The 18,548-nt window shown below is 40.7% G+C and overlaps 1 protein-coding gene and 1 long non-coding RNA gene across 2 annotated transcripts; one reads left to right on the forward strand and one right to left on the reverse strand.

The window, feature by feature from the left end:
- The first annotated feature begins 1,439 nt into the window (after positions 1-1,439).
- On the forward strand, positions 1,440-15,614 carry QDPR (quinoid dihydropteridine reductase). The gene is made up of 7 exons (XM_026678837.2): positions 1,440-1,576; positions 1,901-1,993; positions 3,988-4,084; positions 5,496-5,636; positions 10,845-10,953; positions 11,512-11,595; positions 15,455-15,614. The coding sequence occupies exons 1-7, from the start codon at positions 1,484-1,486 to the stop codon at positions 15,558-15,560; spliced, it is 723 nt and encodes a 240-aa protein (XP_026534622.1). The 5' UTR covers positions 1,440-1,483; the 3' UTR covers positions 15,561-15,614.
- Positions 15,615-16,571: 957 nt separating this feature from the next.
- LOC148130732 (uncharacterized) lies at positions 16,572-16,941 on the reverse strand. Its single transcript, XR_015749260.1, has 2 exons — positions 16,835-16,941; positions 16,572-16,789 (listed from the first exon to the last, which is right to left on the reverse strand). It is a non-coding gene; the product is annotated as an uncharacterized LOC148130732 (long non-coding RNA).
- Between the last annotated feature and the right edge of the window lie 1,607 nt (positions 16,942-18,548).

The raw sequence follows: 18,548 nt of genomic DNA on the forward strand, positions 1-18,548 counted from the left end.
CCAAGAAAATCAGAATTCTGAGACTAGAGACTTCCTCAAATAATTTCTTCATTGGATACATCATATGCACAATCAAATGCAAAACCAACTCTAAATGTTTCCTACGATTTCAGTATAATTAAAATAAGAAATAACTCCCTCCCCAACAGTCTCAGGTCACGTTGGCCAATTAGGTTAACTGGTAGGCTCTCCAGACACACCTCCCCGGCTCTATCCATTATCTGTGGAGATGACCTTGGTTCTCACGAGAAACATTTGTGTTGTGTCTAGCAAAGCATTCCATCCTGGAGCCACGGGTTGCTGACACATGGACTGGACAGTCATTTGTCCAAAATGGTACAGAGTAGTACTCCTGCTTGAGCAGGGAATTGGACTAGAAGACCTTTAAGATTCCTTCCAACTTTGTTATTCTGTATTTTCTTTAAAACCTCCAGCACTGGAGCACCCACAACTCGGGAATGCAAGCTATTCCATTTATTTATTTATTTTATTTTTTATTTTCATTTATTTAGTTTAGTTTGTCAAGGATGTATGAGAAAACAAGTATAAGTATGAACATAACATATAAACATATAAGTATAAACTGGTATAAGTATATACATAATAAATGAGTATGAATAATGTCAATGAATACTTCAGCTTCAACCATAACAATACAAGAGCAAACAATAGATACAAACTCAAAGTTAACCGCACCAAACTTGATTGCAGGAAATACGACTTCAGCAACAGAGTGGTCAATGTCTGGAATACTCTACCTGACTCTGTGGTTTCTTCCCCAAACCCCAAAAACTTTAACCTTAGACTGTCTATACTATTGACCTCACCCCTTTCCTAAGAGGTTTGTAGGGGCGAAAGCACAACGCACCAATGTGCCTACCCGTCCCCCCCCCCCCCCCCCCCCCCCCCCCCCCGCCCCCTGTCCTAAGAGGTTTTTTGGGGGGGTTGTTTTCTTTTTTTTATTTTTCTTATATGTATCCATGTATTCATAACTATGTTTTCCCTTATACCTATTATCTTGTAAGCAATTGACAAACCAAACCAAACCAAACCAAACAATAAAATAAAATAAAATAAAATACTGTTCTCATTGTCATGAAATTTCTCATGAGTTCTAGACTGGATCTCTCTTTAATGGTTGCTTCTTGTCCTACTCTCAGATGCAAGCTCTTGCCAGGGTTACCCACACACCTTTGGAGGATTTGTGCACAGCTTCCTGCCAGATTCCCTGGAGCAGCGTGCTGGCTGGGGGATTCTGGGAGATGAAGTCCCCGCTGCTTAAAATGGCCGAGATTGACCAAGCACAGCTCTGGACAGTCCCCCACCCCACCCCTGTATGGAAGAGAGTAACCAGGATCCCCTAGTAGGGGCCGTGCTTCCTTTTCCTCCACTTAACCCACTCAGCGTGGGCGGAGAGCTTGGGCGCCCGCCTTCCGCTTCCCTTTCACCAGGAGCGCTGCTGCTTGTCGTCGGAGCAGCAGTCATGGCAGCGGGGGAGGCTTCCAGGGCGTTGGTATACGGCGGTAGAGGGGCTCTGGGCTCCGCCTGCGTGCGGCACCTGCGGTCGAAGAACTGGGTAAACTGGGTGGGGTGCAGAAAGGTTGGCAAAAGCCGGTCTGTAAAGCTCCGGCCTCGGTGGAGGAGAAGGCGGCTTTTCTGCACCTTCGCATACGGGGGGCTCGGTGGGGAGGCCGCTGTGCAAACGCACACGCAAAGGTTTTTGCACACTTCTGGCTTGGGAGAGAAGCCGCGCTGCCCTTAGCAAAAGAGCGACCTGTAGAGAGGCGTTTGCAACGAAGCGCTTTGCTTGCTCTCTGCCGTGTAGCTTTGGGGCAAATGCAGCCCCGTTTTAAAACTTCAAAACAAAATCTTGGTGTGTGTGTGTTTTTCCCCCCCGCAGTGGGTGCTCAGCATTGATTTAGCAGAAAACCAAGAGGCAAGCGCCAACGTCGTGGTGCAAATGGGCGATTCGTTTGTGGAACAAGCAGAGCAGGTAAAAAGAAAACGAGCTCAAGTTTTTTTTTTTTAGGCCTTTTGCGATTGGAAAAGAGCGCAGGGGAAACTTCGGAAATTTTGACTTCAGGTTTCTACCCAAAGCTTGAAAAAATTGGAACCAGTCAGCGGCTGTGTTCCATCTCTGCCAGATTAGGAACAAAAATCTTTGCAGCTGTTAAGACACAAACTTGATGGCAGGTAATCAATCACTGCTCCTAATTGTCCTAAATCCCATTCTGGCTAGGGAATTTGGGGAATTGAAATCCGTGTATCTTAAAAATGGCCAAGGTTGGGAAACCCTGTTCTAAATCTTTCCAAAGTCAGATGGAGTCTCGTGGCATCTTTTCAGAGGAACAAAATACGAAGGCATCGACATGAAAAATCATTATTCTGAAAAGATGCTACTAGACTGCGCCTCATTTTTGACTACCATAAACTAACATAGCTCTTCTCCCACAATATCCACAAGAATTAGGAGGCGCTGATTGATGGGCACTGTTCTGATTGAAGTTTTGCCTGTAACGTGAATGCTAAAACAACAGTGCCAGGGTTGGAAAACCCTGAAGAAACATTTCACAACTGTTTACTCCATTACAGGAGTTAGACCTTTTGTAACCTGCGGATTTTGCATTGATTGGTATATTGGAGAAAAGGGAAAACACATGCCAGAATCCAACTTATGCCACATAGCCCTCCCTTAGATGTAATATACAGGTAATCCTCTGCTTCCAGCCATTTGTTTAGTCACCGTTCAGTTGCAATGGCACTGAAAAACTGGGGACGCTTCTTATACTTAGGACCACTGCAGCGTTCCCATGATCATGTGATCAACATTTAGGTGCTTGGCAACTAGATCATATTTATGACAGTTGCAGTATCCCGGGGTCACGTGATCCCTTTTGTGACTTTCTGAACAAGCAAAGTCAAAGAGGAAGCCAGATTCACTTACCAATTGTGTTACTAACTTAACTGTGGCAAGAAAGATTATAAAATGGAGCAATTGGATTCAATTGTTGTCCTAAGTAGAGGACTACCTGCGTTTTCAGTGCCTATTAAAATGTGATGGATTTCTGGTGATGCTATCAAAGTCACTGTCCTGTTTTTTTTTTTAATTCCTCTTGTGAGTGATATTTTGGTGCATGCTCGGCCACTTCTTGTGAGAGATCCACAGCTGAGAATGGAAGAAGAGGGTCAGATCAGCGTTACAAAGCACATACTTATATTAAGCATCATGCTTTGCATTCTTGCTCCTGTTTAGAGGTAGGAGAGTATGGTTCATGCATGTTAATGACATGAAAATTCAGGAATAAAAGACCATGAAAAGTTTTGCAAAATTCCCAATGTTATTAGTTACAACATTAGCATCTGCTCTGCAGCTTTCGGTCATATTTTACTCCCGAAACAGCCTTATTTTTCCCAGTAGCTTTCCAAAACCTGTTTTGTAGGTCTCGCTCAGTCTTGCTCATCCAAAACAAGTTTTTGAGGCATCCTCTTCATACCAAAGTAACACCTGTGTCCTCTTCGCCCCACCTCTCCCTAGAAAAAGAAACCATGCTTCCCTCCCTTAGAATCCTGCTGATATTTTAATATCTGTAATTTTACTAATTCCCAATGTAGTTAATAATAGCAAAATGGTGAAAAAAAGCATGAAGATTGCTCTCTTGCAGGTAAGGAAGGAGTTTGGAAAGTTCTCCCAGGCAAGTAGAGCTCTTTCTATTCCTTTCTACTTGAGTAAGAGAAGAAACAAAAACAGCAGCCTGGCTACTTTTTTGTTTAATAAAGTCTGTGCCAAAGTCAGATGACTTCAGATTACAGGTTAAGATTTGCTAAAACCAACAACGCCAGGCTTCTAATGATTCCATATGCAGAAATATTTATCTATCTTGTCTTAGTCAGTGTACTACTTTGGTAAGGACTGGTTGAAATGTTTATAAATCAAAGTTGCTGGTGCTTGTTCTATAATTCTGCTGTCCCAACTCTGCCTTTTGAAAGGTGACAGAAGACGTTGGAAAAGTCCTGGGTGAAAAGAAAGTAGATGCTATCCTATGTGTAGCTGGTGGATGGGCTGGAGGCAGTGCCAAGGCGAAATGTAAGGATTGCAGTTCACACAATGCTCTCTTCTTTCTCTTTCACGTGGTCTTTCAGACTGGCCTATTTCTGGTCTGTGATGGAGCTGCTCAGCAAAGAATACTGTAGCTCCCCCGTTTAATGTCTTCCTGATGTCTCCAGGCCTGAAATTCAATTGATGCAATAGAAACTGTGGGACAACATCTGCTTCTTGTCTTCCAGCAGTGTCCTGGACTGACTGGCATTGAGAAAAAAGCCAGCTGGGGAAAAAATAGAAGACCTCTTAACAGTTTTCTAAGTTTAAGTGCATTTCAGTAGGGCTGTGTTGCACAGTTTGCCCTGAAGCTGTCCATGATTGCAAAGATAACAACTAGAAAGCATTTGGGATTTTTATTTTGCTTACCGTATTTGCCGGGCATATCCCCCACCCCACCGGAAACCCCCCAAAAGGCGGGGGGGGGGGCTGATTGCCAGGGGCTGGGAAGAGCAGGAGGCGCAGCCCGGGCGGGCGGGCCGGCGCCGGGACCGGACGAGGCCCGGCCAACAAGCTCCGAAAGCCGGCGGGAGAAAAAAAAAATAGACGCACCCCCACTTGAGGCTGTTTTCGGGCGCCGTCTTATCTACCGCAAATCGGTATTTGATTCCCACCTTTATTCTTTCTCTCTTTAAAGAGGGGTGCCGCCCCCTTTGGACCTCAGGGACCACCAAATTCATAATTTTAAATCCCAAGGACCACTAACTGGTTCTGTGGGCATGGCCTAATTTGTGGGTGTGGCTTGGTCATGTGACTGGCTGGGCATGGCTTGTATGTAAATATTATAAATATTTATATAAATATTGAATTTTTCATAAAAAAGAGCAACTTCTACCCAAAATCAGGCAAAGCAGGCAGGCAGATTGAGTTGCTCACAGAATCACAGATTCATTCAGAGATCTGTGTTTCTGCCATCGGCTAGCTGAGTCTGTCACATAAAATTTGCTTGCAAGCAAACTCACAAAATTAACTCACAACACACCATGTATGTAAATATTGAATTTTTTATTAAAAAAAAGAGCAACCTTTACCCAAAATCAGGCAAAGCAGGCAGGCAGATTGAGTTGCTCACAGAATCATTCAATCATCCATCTATCTGCCATTGGCTAGCTCAGTCTGTCACATAAAATTTGCTTAGTGCAGACTTGCTTTGAATGCTAAAGGTGTCTGAATTGTTTTTTTAATGTATGCCCATCCCATTGTTAAACCCACAGGTATACAGGTTAGAGTTAAATTCCTATTTCCCGCCCGGCAGCTAAGTTAGGGAACTGTTCATAGGTGTCTTCTGCAGTACAAGACCTTATCTGGCTAAAAGAGAACAGTTGGTGATACTCTCTCCAGAAGGCGAATATGTTTCATGATTTCTAATATTTTCCATATTTTTCTGTCCATCCCTTAGCTTTATACAAAAACAGTGACCTGATGTGGAAGCAAAGTGTTTGGACATCAACCATCTCTAGTCACTTGGCTACTAAATACCTGAAGGAAGGGGGGCTATTGACTCTAACAGGTGCAAAAGCAGCATTAGCTGGAACCCCAGGTAAAATGGAAATGTTCCTGGGGTGTGCATGTTGGTTTGTTCAACGTTTTCCTTAGCCTTTAATATTCAGATTGGAAATTTCAGTTGTAGAAATTCTGTCCTTCAGTGACACCTTTAAAGTTTTGTTAGGGTTGAGTGTATAGGTTAAGAAGATATTTGGATGAAGAATGTATTTATGTGTTCTGACCTAGGCTCCCCTCAACAACACGAAGCCGAGTCCATCCCGATAAACCCCTTTTATTTGATTTACAATGAATTTCCTCTCCAACAAAGTCCCAGCCAATAGTCTTTCATGATAGTTCCCAATTACAAACCTTTATTAGGCTTGGAGAGAGGCCAGGCCTATATCTTTCAGACCCTGTAATACTTAGCAAGCATGCCGGAATGAACTAATTGTTTCCTGCAAAGTCCTACTCCCCTTTCGCTCCTCTTTTATACTCTAGGGAAGGGGCCATTCACCATCCACCTGTGACTTTACTCCCAAGTTGGGCCTTGTTCCTCAGCTGTTCCCTCCTTCTGGCAACTCTGTGCCTGCACACATCGGGAACAGGCTCCAGCTGTTCTTCCTCCCCACTGATCTCTGATTCCGAAGGCAGCCAATAACTGTCAGACGGCCCTGGCCCCATCTCAGCCTCCAATGCAGAGCACTCATCAGAGCCTTCCCCAGACTCCAAGACTGGCCCGTGTTCTTCCCCAACCTCCTCACTGTCCGAATCTGCTGCCAGCTCCGCTGGCTGCTGTTGGGCCACAACAATATGTTTATGAAAAGCTTTTTTTAGCTTGTACAGAAAGTGCTTTAGCTTGAATATAGGCTGGCTAATAAAGGCTAAGACCTAAGCTCTTATTTTGTTCCCTAAGTAATAATGCTGATTCTACTTGTTTACTTTGGATTAGACCTTTGTATTTTCTTGCTTCAAAGACAAATGACCTTCAACCCTCTGACTCAATCCTTATAAAATAGACCTGGCCCTATTAATAGTTTGTTTCTGTATAAAATCTATAGAAATGCTGTGCTTTCTGCTAAAAATTAGAATTCCCATTCTACTACGGGAATCTATATTGTTAATAACTTTTTAAAAATTGCAATTCTGTGGAAAACAGAAAAAAGTTCAGTCTTTGACCATTGAAATGCTAGGAGTTTTCACCATCTTTTGCTGAATTGGCAGATTCCAGTTCAGATCAGGGAATCTGCTCTTGTATACAGACCTCCAGCTCAAAGAAAAGGTGGAGGATTAAGGATTCCTATTTTCATTAACAGAGTAGTGTCTGAAATATATTGTAGGACATCTTTATTAGGATATCCACAGTTAAATAAGGTTTTTGATTGTAAATGAATTTATATGTCTTTTTTTGGTTACAATTTACATTGTTCCTTTCATTTAAGAAAAAAAGTATCCAGATTGAGTAGCAGAATATCTAAACCAGTTTTGTTGGAGGGAGGGAGGGAAGGGAGAGTATTCCAATCTAAATTCATAAATATGGAATAGTTTAATAAATTCATTGGTTCATTTTATAATACAGGTAGTCCTCAACTTAAAACCATTCATTTAGTGACCATTTGAAGTCATGATGTCCCTGAAAAAAAAGATAATTGATCCTCATACTAAGTGTTGCAGCATCCCGGCAGGCATGTGATTGCAACTAGGCACTTGGCAAACTTTCGACAAGTTACACCTTCCCAAATTTCCCCTTTAAACAAGGCAAAGTCAATGAGGAAGCTGGCAGAGGAGATCACAAGTTGCAGTAACATGTCTTGCTTAACAACTATAGCAAAAAAGGTTATAAAAATGGGTCAAGTGATTCCTTACTTAGCAATTGAATTACTTAACGAATATGGCTGTAAGTCAAGGACTTATCTGTAAAACAAAATTTGAAGCATTGGTATTTAATGCTAAATACTGCTTTTTAATGGGTTTCAAAAACCCACTAAAATTGCAACATAATATATTAAAATGATAGTTAAAATTAACATATTTGCAAGTCATTTCTTGACCTTGCTCTTATATTCCCACAATGATGCAATGACAGGTATGCTTCAAGAGGCATCTGATGTTATCTGATTCCCCGAATTGCCTTATATCCAGTAAAGTGCATTTCATAACAGGCTTCAGCTAAAAGTCAAACTTTTATTTTTAACCATGAAATGACTGAAGAAGATATTGTTGCCATCAAGGCTATTTCTCTGGAAAACAGAAAAATCCAAGGTCATGGGGTTGAATGGTTAAGAAATATACAGGTAGTCCACAACTTACAATCACAATTGAGCCCAAAATTTATGTTGCCAAGTAAAATATTAGTTAAGTGAGTTTTGCCCCATTTTATGACCTTTTTTGCCGCAGTTATTAAATAAATCATTGCAGTTGTTCAAGTTAGTGACTTTGTAGGACAGATGGGGAGGAAGCTAATCATCACATTGCAAGAATACAAGCGGGCAGTCAGACAAGAAGACCCAAACTCATTGGTAACCTCACACTGCTTTGAACAATTCTTCAGCTATTAAGTTTGTTGGACGAGCAGGCACAAAAACAGCCAGGGAAGTAGGAACAACAGGAGTGCTGATTTACCACCAGCCTATCAAGTACTTAGAAGGCGAGGGCTGGGCAGCACAAGCAAACAACAGCCAATGACTTAAAAGCTAGTCTTCAACACACCCCAATCAGTATATAAAAAGCCACATACAGCACACACTGCTAGAGAGAAGTTCTCTGAAGATGGCTCCAGCACAAGTCCGAAAGCTTGGAAGACAAAGCCTCTGGTACTTCTGACTTACCCCAATTGGATCCTGCAACATTATCCTGAGATATATTCACCTTCATTTGTGGATACAAACTATTCAAAGAAACAGGTGTAATAAAAAAGGAGGTGAAATTGCATTATATGATATCAAAAATGACATCATTTTTGTACAGAAATGCACAAAACCAAGGTTGAAAACCACCTGGAACACATATGGGTCCAATATAAAAGGGGAAAAATGCCATTGCCATAAGTGTATTTGGAAGTAAGCAGTAGGGTACCCCAAGATTTCATCTTAGGCCCCATACTCTTCAATATCTTTGTTAGAAGATACACTGAGTTGGCAAGAAGATCCATCTTGACAGACTTGTCAGAAGCTCAAGATCCATCTTGACAGACTTGAACACTGGTCCTATCCAACAAAATGAAATCTAGTGTAGGGAAAAGTAAGATTTTACACTTAGGCAAGAAAAATCAAATGTATAGATTATGTGAAACTTGGATCAACAGCAGTAACTGTGAGAGAATCTTGGAGTCCTAATGGACAGCCAGTTAAATATGAGCTAGCAGTGTGTGGTAGCAGCCAAAAAAGCCAATGCAGTCCTAAATTGCATAAACAATAGGGATAGACTCAAGATCACATCAAGTATTAGTACCATTTTATAAAACTTTAGAATAACAAAAACCTGGAATACTGCATCCAGGTTTGGGCACCACATTATAAAAAAGATATGGAGACTCTGAAAAGAGTGCAGAGAAGAGCAACTAAAATGATTAGGGGTCTGATGGCTAAAATATATGAAGCATTATTGCAAGGCACAAATCTGGGGAAGGCTACAATAAAACCCCAGGAAGAGAAAGTGAAAAAAGAAGCAAGAAGAAACAGTTTGGGAATACTTGGATTATTTGGTGACTTCTGGATTTTTGGTTATTGCATTTGGATGACTAAAATCAATCGGGTGGTTGTTTAAAAGTGTTTAAAATGGCACCACTTTTAGAAGAACTGAAAATGGAACTTAAAAAGTACAAAGAAGATGCACAAGAAGGGAGAGGTTCTTTTGGCTTCGTATTTCAGTTCTTAGAAATGGAGATTTGGAACTATGAGAAACAACAAGAAACATCTGCAGAACAAGAAGATTGGGACAAAGAAGAAGCCATCTTTAATGAACAAGTACTTTTATGTGGGGAATAAAAGGGAAAGGGGGGAAAGAGAATGAAAAGCTTAAGATTTGGAAAAACAACCCCCCCAAAAATAGAGTGAAAAATAAGTATAAAATCAGAAAGCAACAGAAGAGGGAAATGCAGAAGAGAGAATTAGAAGTAGAGAGACAAGGGGGTAAAAAGGGGAGGGAGAAGAAGAAAGGAAGGAAAAGAAGTTATAAAGGACAGAAACAAGATATAGAGAAACAGGGCCTATTTAGAGATAATGGGTGAAAATTTAATTGAAAAAGGGATTCTGCAAAGGTACATAAGATAGTATTGTTATATTAGAAATAGAAATAATTTCAGAAAATATGAAACAATGTATGATTAAAATGATGGATAAAATAGTTATCGTAATTTAGTGGAATGTTTGTTAATAAATAAATGTAATAAAATGAATATTTAATGATTTATAAAACATAAGTGAAGAGAAATAGGGGAAAAATTAATTATGGAAAGATTATACGTGTTTCCAAGGAAGTATGATATTTAATTGAAAAGAAATGTTAAAGATGTTAAGACTTTAATGAATATTACTGATAGAACTGAATTGGAATGGAATGAGGGTTTTAATTACATATATTTATAATCCTTTGTTTTTTTAAGAATATAGTGTGTATTTTAAGAATGTACCAAGTAGAATTCGATTGGAAGTTATGTATTATGTATTATATTGAATGTTATAACCTTAAGGTATATATTGAAGTTTAAATAAGAGCTGAATGGATAAAATTCAAAGATATAAAGTTGTCATACTCCAATTAGTAACTACAGGAGAAAATTTGTTTAATGAGAAAAGATAATATGAAATTGAAACAGGACAGACAAAAGTATAAATATAATGGATTGAACTGAGATGAGATAATTAAAATAAAGTTGAGAAAATTAAAAGAGGGGAAAAACTATATAGAAAATGCAAAATAGTAATAAGATATGGAATAGAACACAAAAATGAGCATGAAATTGAGTTTGTGTCTGTATAAAGAAGTGTAACCCGGGACCATGCTATTTTCAAAAAAGATGTTTTACTTGTGTGTGAAAACCCAAATAAAACTTTTTTTTTTTTTAAAGAAAGCATCAGGAGCCACGAAACCTGGGTAGGCGTGGCTTGGGGGGGTGTCATATGTGGGAGTAGAGTTGGCCACGCCCACCCAAGTTTTGTGGGTCCCGGTGTTTTCTGTGGGAAATGGTTCCAAATAGCTCTTTGAGTGTTTAAGGTTGCAGACCCCTGGACTAGGTCCCTTCCAACTCTTTTATTCTGTATTCTAGGAATGATTGCATACGGCATGGCCAAAGGAGCTGTCCATCAACTCTGTCAGAGTCTCTCTGGTTCAAACAGTGGCCTCCCTGCTGGCGCTGCAGCTGTTGCGATTCTCCCGTAAGTCATTCTGGAATCACATGGGAGTTACGTAGTTCAAGGGATGGCCTGAAATTCACTGGGTGCCAAACACCTGCAGAGTTGGAACTTCAAAGAGAAGTGGCTTGAACATTGGGCCTAGATCCAGAGGTTACTGATTGGCTTACAACTGCTTGGTGTTGGCAACATTTGGCAGATGCAGAATGTTTAGACCAGGGTGTCCAACCTTGGCAACTTTAAGACTTGTGGACTTCAACTCCCAGAATATGCCACACATATAAAAGAGGGGAGATTTTGATAGTGTGGTCCCTGCTGTGATCTTGACGTTTTTAATCTTCTCATGACTTGTGAATCCAAAGATGTGAAAGGACATTTTACCAACTTTCTATTTTATTTGTCTAAAACGGTGTTTCTCGAACTTAGCAACTTTAAGATGCGTGGACTCCCAGTCATGCTGGCTAGGGAATTCTGGGAGTTGAAGTCCACATATCTTAAAGTTGATTGTCAAGGTTGAGAAACAGTAATTAAACGCTTTGATGGTTAACATTAATTAGACCACTCTTTTTCTTTCTCTTCCAGGGTTACCTTGGATACTCCAATGAACAGGAAGTCCATGCCAGAGGCTGACTTCAGCTCCTGGACACCACTAGATTTCATTGCAGGGTGAGCAAACAAAACTTTTCCAGCTCCCACTCGTTTGAAGCCTTGAACATCTGGTGCATGCATTTTGGTCCAGAGATTTGTGGAATAACAAAATCTGAGTTTTGTAAAGGTCCTGCAGATCGATGTTTGGAGTCTTGGATGTCCAGAGTGGGGGGGCGGGGAGCCATTATGGTGGCCATGATTGAAGAAGAGAAACAGAATAACAGAGTTGGAAGGGACCTTGGAGATCTTCTAATCCAATCCCCTGCTCAAGCAGGAAACCTTCTACCATTCCAGATAAGTGGTTGTCCAGTTTCTTATAATCCTCTAGTGATGAAGCACGTACAACTTCTGAAGGCAAGCTATTCCACTGGCTAATAATTGTTCTCACTGTCACGAAATTTCTCCTTAGTTCTAGGTTGGTTCTCTCCTTGATTAGTTTCCATCCATTGTTTCTCGTCTTGCCTTTTGGTGATTTGGAAAATAGGTTGACCTCCTCTTCTTTATGGCAGTGACTCAAATATTGAAACATTGCCATCCTGTCATCCTTAGTCCTTCTTTTCACTAGACTAGACAAACCCAATCCTACAACTGTTCTTCGTATGTTTCATCTCCAGCTCCCTAATCATCTTTGTTTCTCTTTTTTGCACTCTTTCCAGACTCTCTACATCTTTTTATAATAACAGTGTTCAAAACTGGATGCAGTATTCTAAGTCTGGTGTTACTAAGGCTTTATAAAGAGGTACTAATACTTCACATCATCTTGATTCTACTCTGCTATTAATGCAACCTAGGATTGCTTGGTGCTGAGAAGGTTAGTCACCACTGACCTAAACTGTACATGTTCATTTGATTTTTCTTGCCTAAGTATAAAACCTTACTTTTCGCTAACTTGAATTTCATTTTATTAGATGGGGCCCAGTGTTCAAGTTTGTTGAGATCTATCTGGATTTTCAGCCTATCTTCTGGGCTGTTGGCTTTTCCTACCAGTTTAGTGTCATCTGCAAATTTGATGAGTTCCCCTTCTCATTAAATCATTTATGAAGATGTTGAAGAGTACTGGGCCTAAAACAACCTATTTCTTCTTCTTGATTGGGGAGGCGGCTGTATTATATACCTATGGCAATGGCAATTTCCCCTCCTTTTTTATTGACCCATATTCATTCTGGGAGGCTTATTCTTGCTTTTATGCATTTCTATAGAAATGTAATAATGTCTTACATATAATGCATTTCCACCTCCTCTTTTGTTAGATTTGTTTCTTTTGAACAATTTGAAAGATTTCTATCAGTACATCTGTCCTGAGTTTCATCCCACCAAGTTTTGGTATTAGCAACTATATCATACTTGCCCTCATGTACTAGGACTTCAAGTTCACCTTGTTTGTTCCCCCAAACTTTAAGTGTTTGTGTATAGATATTTGAGTCCTGCATATCTGATCCTGGGTATGCTTCCTATATCTCCTACTTTATTTCTGAGTTTTTCTTCCTTCCCATCACTCCTTACCTCATTGTTTGATTGGTTGTCTTAGGATTTATAGTTGGGATTAGGTCCTAAAGATCCTAAGGGTTGGTCTCCCTCCCCCCTCAATTTTAGTTTAAAGCTTTTCTGATAAATTGAGCCAGTCGTTTTCCAAATACATTCTTCCTGATTCTTGTGAGGTGCAGCCCATCCCTTGCAAGAAGCCTTTCATGTTGGGAATGCAGACCTAGGTCTAGGAATCCAAAGTTTTCTTGGCAGCACCAACTCTTAAGACAATGGTTCATTTCTAAAATTCGTTGTTCCCTCATTGGATGTTGACCTATTGTTGGAAGTAGAGATGAAAAGCCCGTTTGTGCTCCCAACTCTTTAACTTTCTTGCCTAGCTGCTCATAATTTCACAATATTGTTTTCAGGTTCATTGTCATGTCATTTGTCCCTATGTGAAGCAGAAGAAAGGGATAGTAATCCGTTGAGTTCAATTATTTTAGTAAGGTTCTCAGCCACATGTTTGTTTTTTGCTTCAGGGTGACAACATACGTCCATAGATTGAATGTCTGGTCTACAGATAGCTGGTTCTGTTCCCCTGAGAACTGAATCTCCTATAACTGACCAACGCTTGACTTTTTTCCCCGAGGGAATTCTGAGCTATTTTTCTCCCTTTCTCGGGAGCACTTGATGACGCCGCTTTTCTATGTGTTTGCATGCTTTCTTCCAGGGGGAGGCTGTGAAATCGATTGCTCAGCTTCAAAGAGGCTGAACTAGATAGCAAGGACATTGAGAAGACTTGCCTTTTTTTAATATAAGGGCCAAGGCTTTTGATGTAGCAAAAACACACGCCACCTAGAGATGCTTGGTATAGGTGGCCTACAAATTTTATAAATAAAAAAAGCTTCTATTGTGTAGTGAAGGCTACCATCTTGAAAGTTTTTTCAACATGCCTGCTGCATTGCTATTCAGAAGACTCAAAAGTGCTCTAGACCAGTGATCCCCAACCTTTTTTATGCCACGGCCCGGTACCGGCATCAGCTGGGCGCCGCGGCCCGGTACCGGCATCAGCTGGGCGCCGCCATCTTTTTTTGATGAAAAAGTGCTTCCGGTGAGCTTTCTACCCGGAAAAGCTCACCGGAAGCGCTGGCGCCGCCATCTTTTTTTGATGAAAAAATGCTTCCGGTGAGCTTTCTACCCGGAAAAGCTCACTGGAAGCACTTTTTCATCAAAAAAAGATGGCGCCCAGCAACCGGCGGCCCGGTAGGACTTGTTCCGTGGACCGGCACCGGTCCGCGGACTGGTGGTTGGGGACCCCTGCTCTAGACTGTGGGGTGACCAGTAAATGCCAATTCAACCCCAAACTGTCAACCAGAGCATTCTTTCAGACACATAAATATAAGGAAATGATATCAATATTGTTTTCATAACTGGGGTTCTATTGTGGTTCAAGTATACCTCAGATATTGCTTGACTCCTTTCCTCATGTGATTTTTTTATTTTTGGTTAAAAATCAATAATTTAAAAGAATGAGAAGCAAAACACCAACTTCAAGTATTATTTTTATTTGCATTGTTTGTTTACTTGCATCAAAGACCACCTAGTTCCCCCAAAACTTTATGGTAAAATGACTGGTGTTTGGCTAAGCCTTGCGTATTGTTGCATTGACCCATCAGCCCTGGAAAAGGGGTTATCTTGAATAAGAATAGGTAGAAAGACTCACATCTGGGAGCCTGCAGTGGGGTAATGGGTGGTAAACTTGTTCATTGGTATGGATAACTGATTATCTGTCCTCCAGGTGCCGTATTATGAATGGACCTTTAACATGTTCTCAAAACTTACATTATGAAATGTGGATGGAGAAATTGACAGATGGATGGAGTGATGTTTTGCATCAGTTCCTTCAGTTCCTTTATGTATGATCCATTTGGTTATTTTCTGCCTTGTGCAAGCAGGATAAACTGAACTATAGAAGAGAGATCTCCCTTAGCTGAGACATCTTAAACCCACCTCAACTTCATAGTGCCTCTTTTAAATTGTAGATTGGGAATTATTTCCTTGTATATAGGAGGTGGTTTAGCTTCTTTTAGTAGTAGCCACGATGAAGCTGAGAACAGTTGTTCTTGTACGTTACAAAAGTAATGTTACATCTTAACAAATCTTTGGATTTAGGACGTTTGTCTTTCCAGGAAGATTAAGAGATGCATCTCAAGCCCATTAAAATGAAAACTTCTGCACTGTAATCTTTTACAAGGTCATCTAAATGAAGGACTCAAATTGCTTTTCAGCTTATTATCTCAGAACTTTATTAATAGGGAAATTATGGAATAACTATGGAAACTCAATGAGCACTTGGAATGTGAAACTTTCCAATGAAACTAACTCATGCACTTGTTTCCATCTGTTCTGCCAGAATCTTTTATGACTGGATCATGGGTAAAAACCGGCCCGACTCTGGAAGTTTGATCGAACTGGTAACAACTGGAGGAAAAACTGAACTTTCACTGGCCCACCTCTGACCCAAGAGTGACATTTGTGCAAATAGGAGTGAAATCATAAAGATATAAAATCTGTCTAGTGTGTTTAATCGCCTTCTGTTCCTGCCCATTATCTGGCCTTAATTGGAACCAGAACTGCAGTTGTGTTTGCCTTGCTAAATGTGACCCAGTGAGACTTAATTATCCAAAGGAGCAAGTCGTCTTGCATTTAATCAGAGAAATGAGTTTAAAAATGGATTAACATCTTAATTTTGCAGAGTGAAAACCAGGGAGGAAGAGCAAGTGAGAAGCGAGTGATAAAACATGGCTCACGTGGCAAATCATACAACTTACCGTATTTTTTGCACTATAAAACGCACATCCCCCCTCCCCCCAAAAAGTGGCTGGAAATGTCTGTGCATCTTATAGAGCAAATGTAGCCAAAGCCCCACGCACCCGCCAGCCCCTACCTTCAGCCTCTGCCTCCCAGCAATTTGCCTCCTTGAAGCAAATAGCAAACAGCCTGGTCACCAGTTGTTCCAGATTGCGGGGATCATTGCTGATAGCTGCCGCCACCTATCACTGTTTCCACTTGCCCCAATTGTGGCCTCCACATGTCCTGTTTTTGGCCGGTTCCGGGCAGCAGCAATCAGCGGCGGCAATCCCCACAGCCTGGAACAGGCCAAAAATGGGATGCGTAGAGTCCAAAAATGGAGTGCACGGAGGCCAAAAATGGAGCATGCGGAGGCAGTGATAGGGGGCAGCAGCTATCAATGACAGTGCAGCCTAGAACAGCTGATTGGCGGTATTCCAGGAGGCCGATCCAACCACCAATCAGCTGCTCACGCTAAATCATGCTGAAGCTGACCAGGCTGTTTGCTATTTGCTGCAAGGAGGCAAAGACAGATTTTTTTTAAATTGTTTTCCTCCCCAAAAGTTAGGTGCATCTTATGATCTGGAGCATTTTATAATACAAAAAATACGGTATGTATTTGCAACTGATCTTGGTGTGCAAGTACTGAAGAATGAGGTTTACATTGGGACATCCCTGCCCTCATTTACAGGTGAGGCTGCTGTGAATGGAAAATTATCATCTTGTAGAATACTTGTAAAACAGTGAATGGCCATCTTGAATGTTCCCCAGGTAAATGTGCTTAGTTGTCATATTAATTCTGACCAAAGATGCAATACTGTTACTGTCCTTGGAATAATTAGGACTATGTCAAAAGGTTTTGCAAAGACCAAGAACAAAACAAGAGTGTGTATTCTACCTTCCCAGTTCACAACCAAGAACAAAACAAGAGTGTGTATTCTACCTTCCCAGTTCACAAAAAATGCCCTAAATACAACCTAGAGAATGTGAGTGTTGCCACTTAATTCTTCATTCCCAAGTACTTTCTTACGTTTTTTTACAAATGCAGAAAGAAGGGGATATTTAGAAGAGTCTGTTTAACATGGACATTATTGTTGTCATTTGCCTTAAAAGCAATGAAAAATTGTCAGTGCAGAGTGCCAGTTCTCAGGGCTGGTATATCTGGCATATTCCTGCTAATCATGTGCATAAAGAAGGCTATTGACATTATTTTTTCTTCAACCCACACCAGTGATGTTGCCAAGTTGTAGCTAAGGGTTTTTAAGTCGACATGTTCCTTACCATTCTTGATCCAGGGCAAAAGATTTAATCTTTGGTGTGTTTGACTTTGCATCTGAACGAAAAATGGTAATTTTCCTAGTAGCCAACAGGAAGGGATGGTTTCATATACACAAATAGGTTACTGATTGGCTTACAACTGCTTGGTGTTGGCAACATTTGGCAGATGCAGAATGTTTAGACCAGGGTGTCAACCGTGGCACTTTAAGACTTGTGGACTTCAACTCCCAGAATTCCTCAGCCAGCAAAGCTGGCTGAGGAATTCTGGGAGTTGAAGTCCACAAGTCTTAAAGTTGTTAAGTTGGACACCCTGGTTTAGACTTTGGCCCCAAAATGTTCTGTCTAAATCAGGGTTGTCAAACTCACGACGTCATAGCGGCATCACATGACGTATCAGGATTTTTTTCCCCCTTCGCTAAACTGGGTGTGTGAGTGGCCAGTGCGTGATGCATCTGGCCCATGGGCCGGGAGTTTGTCAGCCCTGGTCTAAATGGTGTTATTCTGAAGATGATCTGGCAGTTTTGCAGGAGTAAATCTGAACCCCCAAAAAAAAAAAATAATAATACTTGGAATGTAAAATATTCTCTTTCAGAAAATTGCTAGATTTCCTGATGTGTTTATAGAAAAATCAGATGTGAAATGGTTTTCCTGTACCTAAAGCTCATTGAGATAAATAACAACTATCTCACCTTAGAAGAAATGCAATTTTTCATTCTTGATCCAGCAGTTTCTACTTTTGTCTCCCTGGTCAGCTGTAAGAATCAGTGGGGCCTACCCATCCAGAAATAACTTAATGAATACTCCCCACCTATGTAGTTTCTTAATTGAGCTTAAAAGAGTAAAATAGTCAACATATTGTTATCGCCATATAGAATGTGTGTACGGAATAAATATACTTAACAGAAAGTCTAAGTGGTCTTTTGTGATCTTTTATGAGCCTTGGTGGTGCAATGGTTAGAATGCAGTGTTGCAGGCTAACTGCCCACAGCCTGGAGTTCAATCCTGATGAGGCTTGAGATTGACTCAGCCTTCCATCCTTTCGAGGTTGAGGACCTAGATTGCTGGGTGTAATACACTGACATTGTAAACTGCCCAGAGAATGCTGTAATGCACTGTGGGGTAGTATATAAGTCTAAGTACAATTGCTATTTGGTGCTTTTCCTCAAATGCTACTTGAAAATTTATCTTCATATTCTAATGATTTACAATCTGCAAAATGATGAACATATAAGTATTTGTATTAAATACATTTATTTAATGAACAAATATTGTAAGACTGCACAAGGTAACTGATGTAAACGGCAGTATATAAGCATTGTGAATATCCCTATAGATCAGGGGTGGGCAAACTTTTTGGCTCGGGGGCCGCATTGACTTTT

This window comes from Notechis scutatus, chromosome 4 (genome assembly GCF_049901735.1).
Source record: "Notechis scutatus isolate UNSWTSFEM ecotype Mainland chromosome 4, rNotScu1.2, whole genome shotgun sequence".
NCBI classification, from domain to species: domain Eukaryota; kingdom Metazoa; phylum Chordata; class Lepidosauria; order Squamata; family Elapidae; genus Notechis; species Notechis scutatus.